This window comes from Pleurodeles waltl, chromosome 1_1, assembly GCF_031143425.1.
Source record: "Pleurodeles waltl isolate 20211129_DDA chromosome 1_1, aPleWal1.hap1.20221129, whole genome shotgun sequence".
Lineage (NCBI taxonomy): Eukaryota > Metazoa > Chordata > Amphibia > Caudata > Salamandridae > Pleurodeles > Pleurodeles waltl.
Genome location: NC_090436.1, coordinates 428,719,245 through 428,739,358, shown reverse-complemented (window position 1 = coordinate 428,739,358; position 20,114 = coordinate 428,719,245). Strand labels below are relative to the sequence as shown.

Here is a 20,114-nt window from a genome sequence, read left to right as displayed (position 1 = left end):
AAAGATCCAAGGTCCTGCAGGTATTTAGGAATGTGACTACAGTTTGACTGTGTGTAGCCTAATGATGTGTAGTGCACCTGCAATCCTCTGAAGCAGTGCCTGCCATCGATGAAGAGCTATAGTAAGCAATAGGAAAAAAACACACAAAGGAAGGTCTCCATTGAAATATCATTTTGCAGTTAGATTTTCATTTTGAGCAAAAAGTGTTATCAACCAGTGACTTTTTCTGCTTTCTTTCAAAACCTTTTACTTAAAAAGTATTTCCGATTGTTTCTTTTCCTTAAAGGTCCATGAAGAATTCATAAACAACATGGCAAATACAACAGTAGAAAGCTTGATACAGAAATTTGTTGACACCAAAGGTACAGGCAAGGAGAGACCAGGTAAGATCATGCAATAAAGGCAGTCTTTTTTATCACTTGATAAGATTGTCATGCAACTAAATGATTTTGCAGAATGCCTGACCTCTCTTTTACAACCATAGTGTGTCTTGATATTTGTGATTTGGCCTTGTTTGATCTGAAATATGTTTGATCTGAAATATAAACATTGGATAACAAATCGGAATTTTTGCCTTGTCCCTGTATAGAGGTTCTAAAGTGGGATCCTCGTGTGTAGTTGGGTTACCTGCATGTGTAGACCTACAAATGGTAGTGGACAGCCGTTGAGCCCTTCGTTGTCTAGGGCAACCTACCCTGTTTTGGCTGTATGTTTCCCATTATTAAAATGCCATATATTTAACAAAATGAATGGTATTTAAAGCATACATGTCAATTTATATTTTTTGGTCTAAATATGCACGTTTTGTCACTGTTTGAGGTTAGTCGAAATATTTGTATCACTTATGCACTGTAGGATCTGCTGTGATAGTCATAAACACTTGAATATTCCGGCTCTGTTTTTGTCTGCCCTTGAGACTGCTGTCTTTCAAGGCCATTGTTTGTAAGAAATATAAATTATACTTATATTTATGGGCTTTTTGATAGTAGCCTTCATCCATTGCTCTGTTAAATTGTCGTTCACACTTTGCTTCTGCCAAACACAGCATAGGGCAATGTTTCAATCCAGTTCAGCTTTTTTCTCCCCTCTTTTTAATTGACAGTATTTAACTTGTGTAAACAATAAAATAATCCTCTTCCACTCCAGGGCTGGTGGTGCACTGTTGGCCATTTTCATCTAAGTTTGCTTTGTAGAAATACCATATTTATATATAGATAAATAAAATATAGTATGCTTCTACCTTCTGTGGTATCACAAACACCTAAACGTATGCCTTTTGCCATACCACAAAACACTACATTATTAAAGGTTCCTGATACAAGCAGAACTCTAGCTGATAATAAAGTGTCAACAGTAAAAGGAAGTGCACACCCGTTCCTTCTCCACCCAGGAGATAAACCAGTATGGACTTTTTGGATACATTACAATGTTTTATGCATGAACTTCAACTCCTAGTTCTCCATGGAAGCATTACAACCTAAAAGATTATTTCAGCCACTGAGGACAATGTTTATTGAAACAGCAAGGGAGAGGTTCCTTGCTTCAGCCGCAACTAAACCAGTAGTTCCACTGCTTCGAAAGGTGTATAGGGCACTGGATCAAGTCAGGTATTTTTGGGAGGAGAACACCTAGTTTGACTCTGTGATAGTTTATGTGGTGAGAAAGTCTCATTTATCAGCTCCTGAGACATCTATGCCTCTGGACAGAGGGTGAGGGGAGACGGCGGGGGGGGGGGAAAGTGGGGAGTAAATGATCAGTCACTTTTTGCAGTCAATTATTTGGCATGGCTAGATTGGTGCTCAAGAGTATTCAGAGTGAGCATTCCTTTGACCATTTTGCAATATCTTTACTGGGATTAGGTGCAACTGAGTGCTGAGTACATTCCCAAGAACTAGAAGTAGGATTTTCAAAATTATTTGTTAGCGTTTCACTAACAAATTTAGCAATCTCTGAATATTGCCACTGATTATTTTTAAGTTGGTCTTCGTGACTCTGATTGACTAACTTAAAGTCTGAAGCTCAGTAAAACAATAATAATTCATTTGCCGTTCACTAATGATGTTCTGTTTGAAGAGATGTAGAGGATCAAAACAAAAGCAGAAACACTAAAGACTGTGGTTTTAAAGGAAATTCTGTAAAAGCAAGTACAAATCCAAAGATTGGTGCTACCACCAGCAATAGTAGAATGAAGTTCCAATGGATTGCTGTCAGTGCCAGCACTCACAACAGCAGTATCAGTCGTCAAGAGACATGCCCTTGTAGCGGCAGAGGAAGTCAGTTGGCCTCCTTGGGGGTTGACTCCTGCGATATCAAGGTAATATCTCTGCAACTTCTCTACTTTTGTATACCACTCCAGTGCATCACAGGAAGACAAATGGGTGCTTAATATTGTACAAATTTGTTATGCCACCAGCGTTTCCACCAAAAATGCAGCTAAGGCTTTGTTGAATAGTTTTTCTTGCCCTGTGAGGAAAAGGAGTGTATTCTAGAATATTTTTTTATCTCAAAGTCCCACAGAGAAAGAATTCAGACCATTTCTGGATCTGAAATTGATAAATTGATCATAAATGAGAACTTCTTTAAAAAAAAAAAAAAAAAAAAAAAAACTTTTTATTAATTTTGGAGTGCATACAAAAATGAGGACCAACAGGCCAACACACACCCATACAATGATTAATAATATGATAAGGAAGAAAGTGAAGACCTGCACATACATACCCCCCACCGCTCACCCCTCAGTCAACAGTTAAACACAGCAATGTTCAATTAAAAACCATCCACGTTCTGCCCCCACCCAGCCCGTTCCTACTCCGCAAAAGTCCAGACTTCATCCTGGATCATTTGTGTTTAGGGGTAGACAGGTTCCAATTCTGTGTCCCGGTAGTCCGCCCAACTTTGCCATATCTTGGGGTGTACTGGAGGCAACCCCTTGCCTTATAAACTGCTATTTCCAACCCCATACAATGGTTCAGTCCCTTCTTCGTAGCTGCTAAGGATGGAGGAATCTCAGTCCACCACTCCCATGCTATGTCTCGCTTAGCCAGAGTTAGACCCAAAAACAGTAAAGATAAACAATATCTGTTACAATCCAAGCCATTGGTGAGATGGAGAAGGTTCAACTTGTGGTCTGCGCAAGGATCTATGCAACTCAGGTCAGCGCCACACAGTGTGAATAAAGGTGTCTTCTCCAATGCTACACCGGGACAGGTATGGTTGACAATCAAACCAGTATGCCACACTCTATGGCGTGTAAAATAATACTCTATGGAGGTGTTTAAATTGGATCAGCCTGAGCCGGGCTGCACTAGCAGCTTCATAATGCACTGCCAACGTCTCAGTCCAGTCTTCACTGTTTGGTAGACCTTGTCAACTTTCTGCTCTCCCAGATAATGCATAAGGCGTTTTCCCTCTAACGGATTGAATTTGGGAAGGTCAGTCAGAGCAATAATGTAGGGGGTTAGCGTATGGCGAAGCTGACAGTACCTATTAAACTGGCTGCGGTGCATCTCATATTCCATCTGTACAGTTTGGAATGATTTCAGTACTGTTCTGTGCTTAACATCCCCTAGGGTAGAGATCCCAATTAGGTTCTACTTATGGAAACTCTCCAGTGTCCTAAGTACGCGGCCTTGCCACAGCAGCATCCAGTTCATCAGTCAACCCCATCCACCAGAAGGAGGAACGCCAGAGTTTAAAAACTAGATTATAAGGAGAAGGGCCACATGATAATATGATTCAACACCTGCGATGGCGATTCCCCTGCAATATATGGACTAAAAACATTTGCTTAGGGCTCCAAGCCCTGCACCTGGGCGTCCGTCCTCGCTCAGACCGAGGGCTCTGTGGTGAGAGCAAACAGCAGGGGCGACGGGGGGGACAACCTTCTCACGCAGCTCCCAGCTGTATCGGAAACGGAGCCGATTCGGTGCCAGCCACCCGAATCAGCTCTATTAAATCGGTATGTAGCAGCTTAAGGTAAGAAATAAATTTGGAGCTGAAGTTAAGATGCAGAAGTAGAACGAACAAATGCTCCAATCTCACACAATCAAGAGCTTTGTAAAAGTCAGTCAAGAGAATCGCCGCTGGACCCTCCAGCTTGTCAGCGAGTGCCAGCACATTATACAGGCACCAGATAGTGTGATGAGTAATGCAGCAGGGCAATAACCCTGCCTGGTCCAGATGCACCAAATCCGGTATCGGGCATACAGTTCTGTTCGCAAGCGTCTTCGACAGAATATTTACTTCAAGGTTCCATAGGGAAAGAAGAGTGTTCATCTGCCAGCCGACCGGGCCTGGGAAAGACTACAATCTCTGCACGAGGCCAATTGGGAGGTAGGGCAGCGGCATGGATCACAGAGTGAACCACCCCTAACATGTATCTCAAGGTTTGAGCATGTAGGCCTTAAAAGCCTCACATGGGAACTATTAGGGCCCAGGGCCTTTCCGGCTTTCAGTCCTGTCAGTGCCGACGAGAGTTCCTCCCATGTATCAAGGGAATGACGCTATGTCTCCGAGAGTGTCCTAAGAGGAAGGGCCTGCACAACATCTACGATCAGCTTCAGGGACAAGACTTCATGTCGAGAGCAAACACTCTCAAGGTGAGTGCAAAACTGATGGTTATCTCCTGTGGAGCAGTAAGTAGTGTGCCACAGGAGTCCTGAACCATTGGGAGAAGGGAGGAGTGAGAAACACTCTGACATAATCTGTGGAGCATTTTACTTGATGTATTTGTGCCACCCCCATCCGTCACCCCTCCCCCGTTGATAAATGCAACTCTGAACTTCCCACCAGAACTGCATTGCAGTGTTTTTTTTAAAAATAAAGGGACTGCTCCCCCTTCCCTCCCTGTTTATAGTTCATTGTAGTGCATACCCCTCAGCGCCCTTACATACCATGCGGTGAGTTCTGCAGACAATGTAGGGGCGCCGAGGGGTATGCACTGCAGTGGTTTGGTTTCTAAAGGGCTGCAAGGGGAAGCAGTCCCTCTGTGTTTGAAACACCCTGCAGGTTAAACTTTAATCTGCAGGGACTGCTCCTTCTTTCAGCCCTGTTTTAGAAAACACAACCACTGCAGGTGATTCATTTTCCCAGTGGAGCAGCGGAATTTATTGGTAATTCCACATTACAATTGTATCTCAGAATTACCAAATTCCTTCGATCTGCCTGCATGATTGAAAACTGAAATAAGGCCTAACTGAAACAATGCAGATACCTGGCAGTGACTCACGGATGGTGGGGCATCACCTAAACACCTCTGATGTCAGGCCGCAATGATCTCCTGTTGATTTCTATTACACCTTGATGACTGCTGTCCCTTCTGTGTTGCACTCCTTGCCTACTCTCTTGCTCCTCCGTGCTGAACGACTAACTCTTCTATCTATTCCCTCTTCCATTTACCTCGTAGTGCCTTTTTCACATCCCCTCTTAGTGGTGGCTTCTGACCGTTCCACTCGTGTCTCCTTTTTCTTTTCAGTGTGTCACCTTCATATGCCTATATGATCTAACGTCTCTCTGTGTTTAGCTTTTATTCTCTGTTTCCTCTCACACCTCTATCTGTCTGTTTCCTATCACACCTGTATCTCTGTGTCACAGTTCTTCTTTTCTGCTGGAACCCAGTTTGATGCTTTTTCTCTCCTGGCCTCCAATCAGCAAGACACTCTCATTCTTGCCGAATTTTCTACCACCACTCTCCACTCATTTCATTTTCTCCTAAAGAATACATTCTTGCTTCTAGCTATTCGTGTAACTTGAGTAATTATTTACTATGTCTGCACATTGCTATTACATTGTATCACCTTTTAATTTATATTTGAATGTATTGGCAAAAGCCCCTGGAGGCAAGAATACAAATCAAGCTTGCCTGTCTGACTTTCAAAGGTCAACAACTCCAGTAACCCATTTATTCCTTTTCCAAGCTGATACAGCAGGCAGAATAACAAGCTTCAGAAGTAAGGATGTAGTACAACTGGAAACTAGAACTTGTAAAATAGGTCAACTTTTATTTGCTTTTTGGAAAAGTGTGTTTTCCCTTTCATGCCCATGGAAAACTAAAATGTTAGTAATTCTTCAGGAACTTTTGGGGTTGAGGAAAATAGTTAAACCGTCTGCTGTTCAACAAAGACCTTACCTCATACATCAACCAATACTATCCTCTCATGAGCTCAGAGTCCAGACTGTAACCTTACTCTCCCTCACCCACTGCTGCCCTTCTTGTGTTTTTACATTTTATCTTATGAAACTTCAATTTCCTAACTTTGTTATATGTAAAGTACTCTGACAAACCTGAATGGTATGGGAAGAGCCATATTACAAAATAAAGTAACAACCATTATCAAAGTCAAACGATCTTGTGTTCATGATGCAAATGACAAGCTGTTTCCCTCGCCAATAATTGTTTGGTAAGTATTGTTTAAAAAAAAAAGAAACAATCACCAGTGCATGCATCGGAGGCCTCCTTGAATGCTTTTTGTTTGAGACCACTGTGTCCACTATGGCCGCTGGTGCATTGCAGATCATGCACATGCAGAAGCAACTATCTTGGAATGTATATATATATATACACACACACACTAAAAGCATAGCTAGGTGGGCATCTCAGGATGTAACACCATATGCTTTGTGATGCACCAGCAGCCATTTAGGCTTTAAGTGCATTTTTTTTGTGTGAAGATGGCCAACCTCCATTTTCAAGTGGTAAATTACAGAGCAAAAAACTATGCTGGAGAGCAAAAGGGAATGAAGCATGTGCCCCAGTAGCAGTATGCAGCCGTTGAACTCTCAGCAAAAAGACAAACTGTAAATAAAGCTTTTGAGGATGAATGAACAGACAGTGGCATGGGGAGAGCCATGAAAGACATGCGCTCTCACGGAGTGCTGAATATAAATGAAAAAGTAATTTCCCGATGTCAGCTATGTTAGGATAAAAAGTAATTCAGTGAAAAGTATTGTATTCTCCATGACTGGGACAAAAGATGACTAGGGAAGAACATCATCAAACCAGGACCAATGCCTCTGTGATAGACAGTAAAGCCACCCACTCATGAGCAAGGAGCTGTCATATGTATACTGTTCTGGAGACAATAACACTTCCAAAACAAATAAAGACAGGTATGAGAGGAGATCTAGTCTAACACACATCCTCCCTTACTTGCCCCATGTGGATGATGGTCCAGCTGAGCAAGATTCCACTAGTGAGCCATGCAGGCTGCAGGAGTGATCCCTTTCAGGATGCACTGACTCTCACCCATCGAAGTGGCATGCTTCATTATCAGGTTGTGCTCCTCATTGGGTGGGCAGTGCAGTACCCAGCTGGTCCTTACAGGGTAGGGGGTACTTTAACAGAGATCTTTCCTCTTTGTTTATGGTCAACAAAGCCACAAACTCATGCCTGTGCCTCTTTTGAGTAGGTTAATTGAAGATATATTGTAGATGGTTATCCATGTTAAGGTTTAAAGCAGAAATGTAAACTCGTGATATCAATTGTCCAAATGTGCAATAGTGTTGTCAAAATGTTTCTTGCCATTATTGCCCAGGAGGGTAAGTAGCAATTCTTCGGTAACTTGTATCACCCTAATCTACTTCTTAGAATACAGCGTGTGAGTAGATAATATGTTAAGTGTTTCCAAGAAATAGATAGTTAACAACACACTGCTAAAGCTGTCACTAGGCGAGACCTGAAAATGAAAGAAATACATTATGCTATGCGTTACAAGCTTCAGTTATCTGTAAAGATCTCTACAAACCACACAAGTACAAAAGGGTGCTTTGCATCCTACCTTTTTAGTCATAGGCTCATTTGGGTGCTCTCCCTTCAAGCTTTCCCTCCTTGTGACGTAAAGTCCTAAGGACCATTTTTGAGTAGGTGCCAACTACATCTTACATACTGTAAGTCGCCATCCTTTCCAATTTCTGCAGAATCACTGTCTCTTCTGCTGTTGACACAGATGTCGTCTGACCTTTACTTTCTAAGAACAGTGAAAGTGTCAAATCATTTGGCTAATGACTTAGATATAACACCTGATACGACATATGTCTGGGACAAGTGTCTACCAATCACCATGTCAGGGTCAAATAAGAACAAATACAGACATGTAGTCAAAATAGTGTGGTCTGAATTGAAATCCTTTCACCTTTTATGTTCATAAGGAAACAACTGGAACTCACACATTGGGGCACATAATCTATGTCAGACATTCCTAAACTCATGTCAGAAATTTCAACCTCTGATAAGATTTAGAATATGAGGTCTACCACTTGATCACTGGCCAGGAGAGGCCCTTCGCCTAGATTATCACACAAGATTTTGCCAGAGACAGTCTCACTTACTGCCAGCGCACTTCACAGGTGCTACATCTCCTCTGATGTTGATATTGCTGAGTCTCGGGGGAAGACCACTACCACAGTACGTTTGCCCTTTGCAAGGAACACTGCCTTCACGCCTCTGCTGATGACAGCTCTGGCTGTCAAAAAAGTATGCAGCTCCCTGCTGCCTGCTCCCTAAAAAACTCTAAATCGCAAGTTGCTCTACTTTCCATGCTCTCTCAGTATAGTACGTAGAAGTAGGTTTTAGGCTGTTATATTTCAGATGGCATTTTAACCAGGCTAGAAATGTTCATTGTATTCGTGTTGGTCACAGCGTGCCTTCTTTCTGTTTTTATGACATCTTCTGTAGTTATTTTAGATGAACTGAGAAACAGATTTGTCCTGTTGTAAAAAATACTTTTAGTTAAAAATGGCGAACGAAATAGGATTGCTTCTGTTACCACAGTGCTTTTGTTTCAATGAATGGTTGTAACTCAAAGCATAATTCTACTTCAACAATGATTTGGAGGTGTTCTTCAGGGCTAAATTAAACTGTCTTTCACCTTCAGCGCTGGTACATTGAACTGAGTCCACCTGTGTCACCCATGGCTGGAAAAGCAAATCTTGTAGAATACGCCAAAGTCATAGTTTATGCAACACATGGGCAATGTGTCATGTTTTGGCTCCGACCACAACATATCAGTTATGTGTTCTTTTATTTTTGTTAGTTTTTGAGATTGTGTTTCATTAAGCGACACCTAGTATCCTGGTACTAATGATAAATTAACACAGTGTATTATCTCAACTGGTGCAATGTCTGCGTTTATAAATATAGCTCAGGCTTTGGAATGTAAAGTTCCACTAATCTGTGAGATTTCTGTGAATCAGGATTGGAGAAAAACTGAAGCAGTCGCCTGTGAGTGCTCATTGCACTTTATTTACGAGAATTATGAGGAATGTGCTAATGGCAGCAGCATGAGACACACTGTGAAAAACAACACTGACAAAGTGATCTCTTCTTCTCAAGAAGTAGTTGTCCAAATGTTTATTTCCTAAAAGTAAATGTTGCAGTCATCCAGCTGTGCCTGTACATCGTCCCACCACCTTCTCAACAGTCCTTCCTTCATATTCCAACTCTTCATTCCACCTGCTGCATTCCATATTCTTATGCATTGCTAACAATCCTCAGATACCCCACATCTCACTCGCTACTATACACCTAGATACAAATGCTTTACACTACTTAACTTTTACTGTATACAAAGCACACAACAAAAAGCACACAATAAAATATACACAAAAACAAGAGTACATTAAAAAAAATTATATATGTATATATATATTTAATATATATATATATATATATATATATATATATATATATATAGGAACGTGACAGTATAAGTGAGAATGCATTTGACGGTGAGTAGCTAAATGTATCATGTTTCAAAATCATCTAAATATTTAAGTATTCTTCTCTTCCCGTTACTGTTTGAGCCCACTTCCTTCTTGACCCCAACACCATTTCTACTCATTTCTTAACACACTTTCCCATACCTCTCACTCTCACACACTTCATTACTTTTAAACACGATAACTCTGTTTGGATTTCATATGTTTGAATCTTCTGTGTTCACCACATCCATAAACCACTTAATCACTCTGATGGGCACTGAAAACTTTGGATTCTGGTTGTGGCATAATGGTTTCTTTATGCAAATCTAATCACCCACCTTAACCTCTATTTCTATTGCCTCCGACTACAAGTCAAACTACGATTTTCTTTCCTTAACACTCTTTTAACCCCTTATCATCTACCCTCATTGGTGACACAACAGTGTTGGGAGGTCTTCTTTGAGCAACTCTCAAAGGGTGTTTTTCCAGTACCTGAGTGTGGGATAAGTCTGTATACCTTTACTCTTCTACACACTTTATGCTTCCATTCCTCCTCATTGTCTCTTGTCATCTGAATAGTCTCTTTACTCTGTTAAAGAGTTGCATCGTTCCATTAGCTTCTGGATTGTATAAAACACATTTTTTATGTCTTAACTTGCTCCTTTCCAGAAATTCCTCCATCTCTCAAGACAATAATAGTAGGCATTATCTGTTATTTGAGTATTTGTTCTACCCTCTCTGCAAGCACACAATGACATGTCTAGTTTGTATTCATACACGTGAAACACCTCCGACCACCTGGAGTACAGGACCATAACATACACTTGTCTTCCACCATCATGAACTGATCCCACAATGTATAATACAATATATTGGCATGGAAGTTTAGGTACCTTCCTAATAACCATGGTTTGTACATGAGTTATATACATTATGTCAGAGTACACAACACATACAATGTCTTATAAACGTTTCCACTCACAGAGCCAGGCCTGGCTACCAGTATGTCATTCTCAGTCTCTTCTTTGTTTCAGACATACCTTGGTGTCCCTCGTGCACCAAATTCACTAACTCTTCACTTAATGATTTCAGAGGAACTGATCTGGTTCCCCTATGCACCAACCATTGCCTTTCTGCCAATTTATCTTTTACAAACCAAACTTCTAAAAACGTCTTACACTGTTAACTGTATTACCCATTTTCTTCCACCTATTCACCATGTGGCCTGAGACCTCTTGTATCCTTAAATCTCCCTCAAGACTGTCTCTCCATTTTTCTTCTGTTATGACACCTCCTTCAATTCCAAACACTCTTCTTTCCTTTTTTTCCTCTAACGCTTCCTCTGTCTGAATGCTTGGCTCACTTGGTACCAGTCTTGACAGAACATCTGTAGTGTGCTTCTTGATACCAGGTATATACCCGTCTTTAAAACTAAACTCTTGTAGGATAGTACCTATTTGGCAATTTTCCTGAAATAGAATATTTTCCTTACTTCTTAAATATTTATTTTAGAGACTTCTGATCTGTTTTAGCTTTAACTCTTATCCACTCACAAATCTTTTGAACTTTCTCACTACCCCAAAATTGCTAGGGCCTCTCTCTCAGTAACTGAGTACTATGCTTGTGGTCTTCTTAAGCTCCATGACACAAACATTATGTTTTTTTCTGACTCACCATAGCCCTGCACCAAAACTGCACCTAAGCCCTTGAGACTTGCATCAGTCATTAATGTTAATTTTGCCATGCGGGCAAGATTTATTTAATATAATTGAACTCTTGTTCACACTCCAGATCCCACACAAAATGTACTTCTTCCTTCCTTCACTTCACATTGCAACGTTTCACTCCACCTTCAAAATTTCATATCCATGTGCATGGTTAACAAGCCTCAGATAGCGCAAGTGCATAAACCAGATTCCTGATATGGAGCCAACCGGACTTGCGTTCATGGTTGGCAGTTTAATATTGTAACGCCATTCAGCTGTGCCAGAATTGATATGATTCCTGCTGCCCCGGAAGGCATTGCCATGATCTGTTAACTCTGCCCACAGCCTAACAAAAATCATCCATTCTGATCCTCTTACTCTATATTTTGTGCCAGTTACACTTACCTTGTAAGGCTGGCTTGTGCCCATTCTGCAGAGGACTTTTACCTTCTGCTGTCATTGTGACTAGTTCTTGTTGCTTGGTCCTGGTGCTGCACAGCTCTCTGCTGGCTTGTCCCCAGCTCCTTGGCAGGACAGCAGCATGGATATCAAAGTGATGACTGACAGGTGTCAGCGAGGTTGGAGCTGCAAATTTTCGTCCACAGCCTCCCCCTGCAGTGAGCCACCACTACTGACTGGGAAGCAGCCAAGGATGTGCAGCCATCCTCCTGCTCAGGGATGCAGAGACTTGTACACCCCTCATAGCAGATCCGGTATGCTCAGACACCCTCACCCATAAAGCCACCCATCTTACATCCAGCAGGGAAGGTGTAGCACAGGCACCAGCTTTAAGTAGGGGAACATAAAGATTGTACTAACGTCCTATATTATCAGCTCATGTCCACCATAAATTTGCTTCGAGCCCTACCGCTCAACTCATGGCTGAGCAAATGGGAGCTTGTTTCATCCAATTGGATGTAGCATCCAATTGTTGGACATCATTCTCTACTTTGATCCTCTCAGAGAAGTTAGAGGTAGCCTAGGCATCCTCATCAACGGATCAGATCTCTGCAGTGTGAAGTGTCATTATGCAGAACTTTGGTTGTCCTATGAAAGGTGTAAGAGAGTCCCCCAGGTCTGTTTTTTATTTCAGTCCTTTGCATTCTGATTCATGAAGCATTGGTGTATATTTTATAGTTCTTGGCTGCAATGGCCAGAATGTAATTTTAAGAGTCAGAACTGAGTAAACAACTCACATTTGACAAGGGTCTGTTTGATACCACTGCAGTGGAACAGTATTGCGGGGAATACACACTTTATTTGCTCTGGCATGCTTCCAGATTGTGTTTTATACATTTACATATAATTGAGGCTGTCTATGTTAGACACCCTTCGTGCTTTGCTGATAGGGCATACTTCATCCTTTGTCACACTCACAATCCGTTAAGAGAATTAAATGTGAATGTGACTGTTGCGAGATGATCACCTTTGGCAAGGACTTCCTAAGATTAGGGCTTACTTTTCGGAATCACACTAGCTGTGGTGGATGTATTTGGTGGAATCGATCATTTCCTCCCTCTACTTGCCTTTTGATTGTGGGGTACCATCTCCTGAAAACAGATTGCAGGAAGCTGTGTACATGGTCATACAGAATATGTACTTTCCAGTCCCGGTTACAGCAAGGTGGCACAAGCGGAGCACTGTTACAGTTCTGGCCCCTCGATATACCTCCGTAAAAAATAAAAAAATTGTCCAGAGGTTTTCGTTTTTGATTTGTGTTTTTTTATCATTAGAGAAGTAATTTAGCTTTGCTAATCCAGGCCAATTTTTTTCTGACTGACATTTTTAAAAATGATGGAAGTGTTGCAATGATGATGTCATATTTCAGGAACCATGAGGCCTATATACTTCATTTTGGTGTCAAAATATAGGCTTTGGTGGTTGAGTAGTCTTATAGAGACAGAAATTAACTCCTCAGAGCAACTCTTCTGCCATTTCCCAAAATGGTGGCTCTATAATGATGTCTTTTCGCCATCATATTGGTAGTTTATTTTAATATTGTTTTTGTTTCAGGTTTTCCGTTGATTCAAATTTATCAACATGAGTGAAGCAGGAGGTAGCAGAGGATCTTACCTCCTGATAGAGTGTTGCTAAATACAAAATCTGAGGACTCCTTCAACAAAGAAAAAAATATTGTATTCCAAACTAATCCAAAAGAAAATGATGGATGAAGAGAATCATATTTTATCATTGTGATAACAAGTGCCACAAGTCATGTGCAATAGAAAAAAGCCTGGAAAAAAATTGTAAAAGAATAACAGAATCCAGTGAATCACAACAAGAATCTGAGTCTTCTGAGAAAGTGAGGACAACCAAACCTAGTGCCCATCCAATTAAAAGATCGATGGCTACCCCTCGTCCACCTCCAACAACTGATCAGAAAGCAGAGGAGCTTCAATATGGTGTCTGTGGTTTAGCCAGAACAAGGGCCAAAGGGATTGACAAAAGAACAAAGTACAGAGTATATGAGTTATGAGTCTCAAAGGGCAAACATGTTTTTATCTGCAGCTAGTTTCTTCGAAGATGAAGTTTTCAGTCGAGTTGCTGATCTAAATAGCGAGGTTAATGTATTTGCAGCAAATTTGTGTGCCCACCCGCTATACCTTTGAAAATATGAATGTACAATGAGCTCCCAGCAGCACCATAAACCGCCATCCTTCAGTCAAGTTTGTGCTCTTTGAAAAAGCAAATGACGTTTTAAAGCCACTCTTGAGTGCTGGCTACGGTTTCACACTCAGTGAGATTGGAGAAATAATTGTCAACATTGATGAAACTCTATTGATCCATAATAATGAAATTAAGATTTTTCTGGTGAGAATGTACAATGACAGAATTCATTTTTGTCAGTCTAACAAAAAGAATGAGCCACTTATGGAGTTTTCAGCTGATTTGACAAAAGTGGCATAGCGGTGTGTAGGAAGTTATGTTGGTGTATGTGGCATAGATGGTGCAATTATTTAGGCTGACATCTTTGGAAGAAGAAACTTTCCAGTCAGTATTGAGTGGAACTCATTATGTTTGTTCATTACAAGGTATGCTTATCATATCTGAGGCTATAGAAACATTGACTTGGAATGCTTTTCGGAACAAGAATGACAAATTAGTTTTGCATATTGTAAGGAAATGCCTCCTTGGCATGGTTGCCCCCTGACTTTTTGCCTTTGCTGATGCTATGTTTACAATTGAAAGTGTGCTGAGGCCTGCTAACCAGGCCCCAGCACCAGTGTTCTTTTCCTAACCTGTACTTTTGTATCCACAATTGGCAGACCCTGGCATCCAGATAAGTCCCTTGTAACTGGTACTTCTAGTACCAAGGGCCCTGATGCCAAGGAAGGTCTCTAAGGGCTGCAGCATGTCTTATGCCACCCTGGAGACCTCTCACTCAGCACAGACACACTGCTTGCCAGCTTGTGTGTGCTAGTGAGGACAAAACGAGTAAGTCGACATTGCACTCCCCTCAGGGTGCCATGCCAGCCTCTCACTGCCTATGCAGTATAGGTAAGACACCCCTCTAGCAGGCCTTACAGCCCTAAGGCAGGGTGCACTATACCATAGGTGAGGGTACCAGTGCATGAGCATGGTACCCCTACAGTGTCTAAACAAAACCTTAGACATTGTAAGTGCAGGGTAGCCATAAGAGTATATGGTCTGGGAGTTTGTCAAACACGAACTCCACAGCACCATAATGGCTACACTGAAAACTGGGAAGTTTGGTATCAAACTTCTCAGCACAATAAATGCACACTGATGCCAGTGTACATTTTATTGCAAAATACACCCCAGAGGGCACCTTAGAGGTGCCCCCTGAAACTTAACCGACTGTCTGTGTAGGCTGACTAGTTCCAGCAGCCTGCCACACCAGAGACATGTTGCTGGCCCCATGGGGAGAGTGCCTTTGTCACTCTGAGGCCAGTAACAAAGCCTGCACTGGGTGGAGATGCTAACACCTCCCCCAGGCAGGAGCTGTGACACCTGGCGGTGAGCCTCAAAGGCTCACCCCTTTGTCACAGCCCAGCAGGGCACTCCAGCTTAGTGGAGTTGCCCGCCCCCTCCGGCCACGGCCCCCACTTTTGGCGGCAAGGCTGGAGGGAACAAAGAAAGCAACAAGGAGGAGTCACTGGCCAGTCAGGACAGCCCCTAAGGTGTCCTGAGCTGAGGTGACTCTAACTTTTAGAAATCCTCCATCTTGCAGATGGAGGATTCCCCCAATAGGGTTAGGATTGTGACCCCCTCCCCTTGGGAGGAGGCACAAAGAGGGTGTACCCACCCTCAGGGCTAGTAGCCATTGGCTACTAACCCCCCAGACCTAAACACGCCCTTAAATTTAGTATTTAAGGGCTACCCTGAACCCTAGAAAATCAGATTCCTGCAACAACAAGAAGAAGGACTGCCCAGCTGAAAACCCCTGCAGAAGAAGACCAGAAGACAACAACTGCCTTGGCTCCAGAAACTCACCGGCCTGTCTCCTGCCTTCCAAAGAACTCTGCTCCAGCGACGCCTTCCAAAGGGACCAGCGACCTCTGAATCCTCTGAGGACTGCCCTGCTTCGACGACGACAAGAAACTCCCGAGGACAGCGGACCTGCTCCAAAAAGACTGCAACTTTGTTTCAAGGAGCAGCTTTAAAGACCCCTGCAACTCCCCGCAAGAAGCGTGAGACTTGCAACACTGCACCCGGCGACCCCGACTCGGCTGGTGGAGAACCAACACCTCAGGGAGGACCCCCGGACTACTCTCCGACTGTGAGTACCAAAACCTGTCCCCCCTGAGCCCCCACAGCGCCGCCTGCAGAGGGAATCCCGAGGCTTCCCCTGACCGCGACTCTCTGAAACCTAAGTCCTGACGCCTGGAAAAGACCCTGCACCCGCAGCCCCCAGGACCGGAAGGACCGGACTTTCACTGCAGAAGTGACCCCCAGGAGTCCCTCTCCCTTGCCCAAGTGGAGGTTTCCCCGAGGAAGCCCCCCCTTGCCTGCCTGCAGCGCTGAAGAGATCCGTTGATCTCTCATAGACTAACATTGCAAACCCGACGCCTGTTTCTACACTGCACCCGGCCGCCCCCGCGCTGCTGAGGGTGAAATTTCTGTGTGGGCTTGTGTCCCCCCCGGTGCCCTACAAAACCCCCCTGGTCTGCCCTCCGAAGACGCGGGTACTTACCTGCAAGCAGACCGGAACCGGGGCACCCCCTTCTCTCCATTCTAGCCTATGCGTTTTGGGCACCACTTTGAACTCTGCACCTGACCGGCCCTGAGCTGCTGGTGTGGTGACTTTGGGGTTGCTCTGAACCCCCAACGGTGGGCTACCTTGGACCAAGAACTGAACCCTGTAAGTGTCTTACTTACCTGGTAAAACTAACAAAAACTTACCTCCCCCAGGAACTGTGAAAATTGCACTAAGTGTCCACTTTTAAAGTAGCTATTTGTCAATAACTTGAAAAGTATACATGCAATTGAAATGATTCAAAGTTCCTAATGTACTTACCTGCAATACCTTTCAAACAAGATATTACATGTTAAATTTGAACCTGTGGTTCTTAAAATAAACTAAGAAAAGATATTTTTCTATAACAAAACCTATTGGCTGGATTTGTCTCTGAGTGTGTGTACCTCATTTATTGTCTATGTGTATGTACAACAAATGCTTAACACTACTCCTTGGATAAGCCTACTGCTCGACCACACTACCACAAAATAGAGCATTAGTATTATCTCTTTTTACCACTATTTTACCTCTAAGGGGAACCCTTGGACTCTGTGCATGCTATTCCTTACTTTGAAATAGCACATACAGAGCCAACTTCCTACACATATCTTATCTCCGAAGTGAATAAGGCACAGGATGCACTTAATTCAAAAGGAAGACATAATGCAAAGCCAAGCAAGGTTCAATACCCTCAGTTCAAAATCGGAAAACCTGAAAAACAAGTTCATAGAGATTGTGAAGAATAATCAGAACTTTGCAGATACTGGGGAAATGTTTTACGCAATATAGCTCTAGTGAAAAACCTGGTGCATACTGATCAGAAAGGAGCTGCATGTGAAGACTGTGGAATCACTGATTACTGTGTTTCGCAAATTTGATTGCATAAAGTACCTGAGATATGGGTCCTGGTATTTTAGAAAGAGTGAAGAAGCTAGAGGTGGAAAAACCCTAGCGCTACAGAAAATTCATCCAAAGACCTAGAGGGAAGGTTCAATGCTGTGGCTTCAGATATGAAACTGGAACAAACGCTCCAGAGATTATAGAAAAGCTCCAAGGTAATTGTTGGCCAAACATATACAGGTGAATATATTGCTCAATGACAGCTAGTTTACCATGAAGTCCTTTCTATTTGCAATGTTTTCAGAGAGATGACAAATTCAGAATTATTGGACCATTGTGAAACTGTTCCTCACCACAAACTTTTGAGAAAGAGAGGGGAAGGTTTTAATAAACATGTTGACAGCCTTTTTCATATAATGCATCAGCAAAGAAACCCCTTTGAAATGACTGAGACTGCGTAACCACACTACATCGTGACCAAACAATATGTGGATAATGATATAAAGACACGTCTACTAGATGTCCTGGAACATGAATTGTAACTATACGGCGAAGTGAAGCAGGAGAGATCTGTATTGAAAGAGAAAAACCTGTTTGACATAATCCCTTAAGTTAAACTTCCACGCTTCTTTTGCCATAGTAAGACTTTTGTCCAACCAGCCACTACAAAGCAAGTTACAAAAAAACAACTTTTGCAAACACATAGAGAGATGGATGTAGCAAAAGAAAGGGGTGCATTTATCAAAGACATTCTGTTGCATGATCTTCCAACAAATACATTATTTGAGAGGAGATGCTGCAACCAAACCAGTGAAGCACAAACTTGTAAAAGAGCTCCAAAAAAAATCACCTGTAGAATTTCAATTCTAAAAGATGTCCTCATTGAAAACTGCTATTGTGATGGAATTTGTCACAATTGCGAATGATCACGGTTTCATCCATGCAAAACTTTGGAGAGGTCGTTCAGACTGTTGCACCTTGCAAGAACTGCATATTGTCTTTGACAGTTATCTTGAACTATCTGTCATAGAATGTGAGAGAATCAGACAAATGTCTTCAAGTGGAATAATTGACCTTTCCTGCATCAAAAATTTGACACCTATTGCTGTGCAACTTGATAAATCATGGCCATCAACATCGAACAAGATGAACTTGGAGATGTTAACTCGCCAAACATTGCTGATGCTTCAGTGAACACTGAATATCCAATTATTGCAAGTGGGATGATTGTCAATGAGGAGTTGGTGCCTGCAGAGAGATATTCATATTTTTCAAGAATTTAACATAAAAATTGGAGCAAGCTGACTTTCGTGATGTGCCAAATGTTGAGTGGGCTGTTCAAAATGGTTCCAATTGAGTCAATGTACTGTCAAATGTTCTTGTACTGTCAAATGAAAGAGTTATTATTATTGTGCTACTTAGATTTGTTGCAGTGTTCATAAGTCCAGGATTGTCCGAGTTATGTATACGTTATGGAACAGACGAGAAGCGACACTTAATCCTGCTTCATATTCTGTACAAGAAACTTGACCCAGAGATGCTAGTATTCTCATCAAGGCACATATCCTTATTGGTGATGACACTATGAGCAAAATTGGAACACAATTTGGAGCTTTAACTGCTGAAGGGAATGCTCAGATGTGGGTCCCTTGCTCACTTTGCCACTGGATTCAAGCTAGCCTGGCTGATGAAGCGTGATACCCTGAAACCGGTCCCAGGATGCTTGTTTCCGGTTCAGGGAGGACCTGGCCTGGCAGTTCGGGCTGGACTGTTCCCATAAGAAACAGGGTCAAGACTGATTTGCATATGGCTGGGTCCAAACTGGGGTGGCATGGTGAGCAAAAGAACGATGGATTAAACCCAGATCTGTGTCTGGGGGTGAGTGTTTGCATTGTTCAGCACTCCGTCCATCATCCTTTTGTGTTGCTTTAACTGCTGAACCTGTGAAGTTTCTAAAAGGATGTTTTGATCCCGGAGAAGAATGTGATTTAAAAGACGTAAAAAAATACCTTGTGTGTCTGTGGAAAACGAGTTCTGACTGTCACACGTTTGACTATCTTTGGTGTAGTGAGTTCAAGAGATCAGTCCCCCTAAGTGACCTTCCGCCGACTTCATGTTCTGTGTGTGGACACATTAAAAAGATGTTCTACTTGATCAGAAGATGTGTAAAGGTTTTGTACTATGCATATGTAGAGAAAGATCCAAGTTAATTTGGTTTGGAAGATATTGATGGAGTGCTAAAACTTACACAATTTCTAAAGCCTCTACTCAAAGAACATACAAGTACATCTACTTGCAAGACCTGTGCTACAAAACAGAAAGATGCTTCTGATTGTCTTCTCAAATGTTCAACATTCTGCAAATGTGCCACAAGCGATTGCCAAAGCAAATAAAGTGAACTATGAAAATGTGTCTAAAACAGGAGTGATAAAGATTATTTTCTTTCAATATTCAGATCATAAACATTGTTTGGTGTATACATAAAAGGATTAAAAAGAATTATTATTTGTTTTCATTTCTATATATGTCTCTTCTTCCTTTATTATAGCCGCAATTTTGGAAAATGGCGGAAGGGTTACTCTGACGAGTTATTTACTGTCTCCATAAGACTATTTGACACATTTGTATATGGATACAACGCAGTGGTTACACTTATAGTTCATATTGACTTG

General features: G+C 42.1%; 1 protein-coding gene across 1 annotated transcript in view; it reads left to right on the top strand.

Annotated features, from left to right (window-relative positions):
• Positions 1-20,114, top strand: part of FCHO2 (FCH and mu domain containing endocytic adaptor 2) — a 724,395-nt gene that overhangs the window by 188,710 nt on the left and 515,571 nt on the right. Inside the window, exon 8 of the mRNA XM_069224082.1 lies at positions 287-383. Within this exon, the coding sequence (XP_069080183.1) occupies positions 287-383 (97 nt within the window). The remainder of the gene's footprint in view (positions 1-286; positions 384-20,114) is intronic.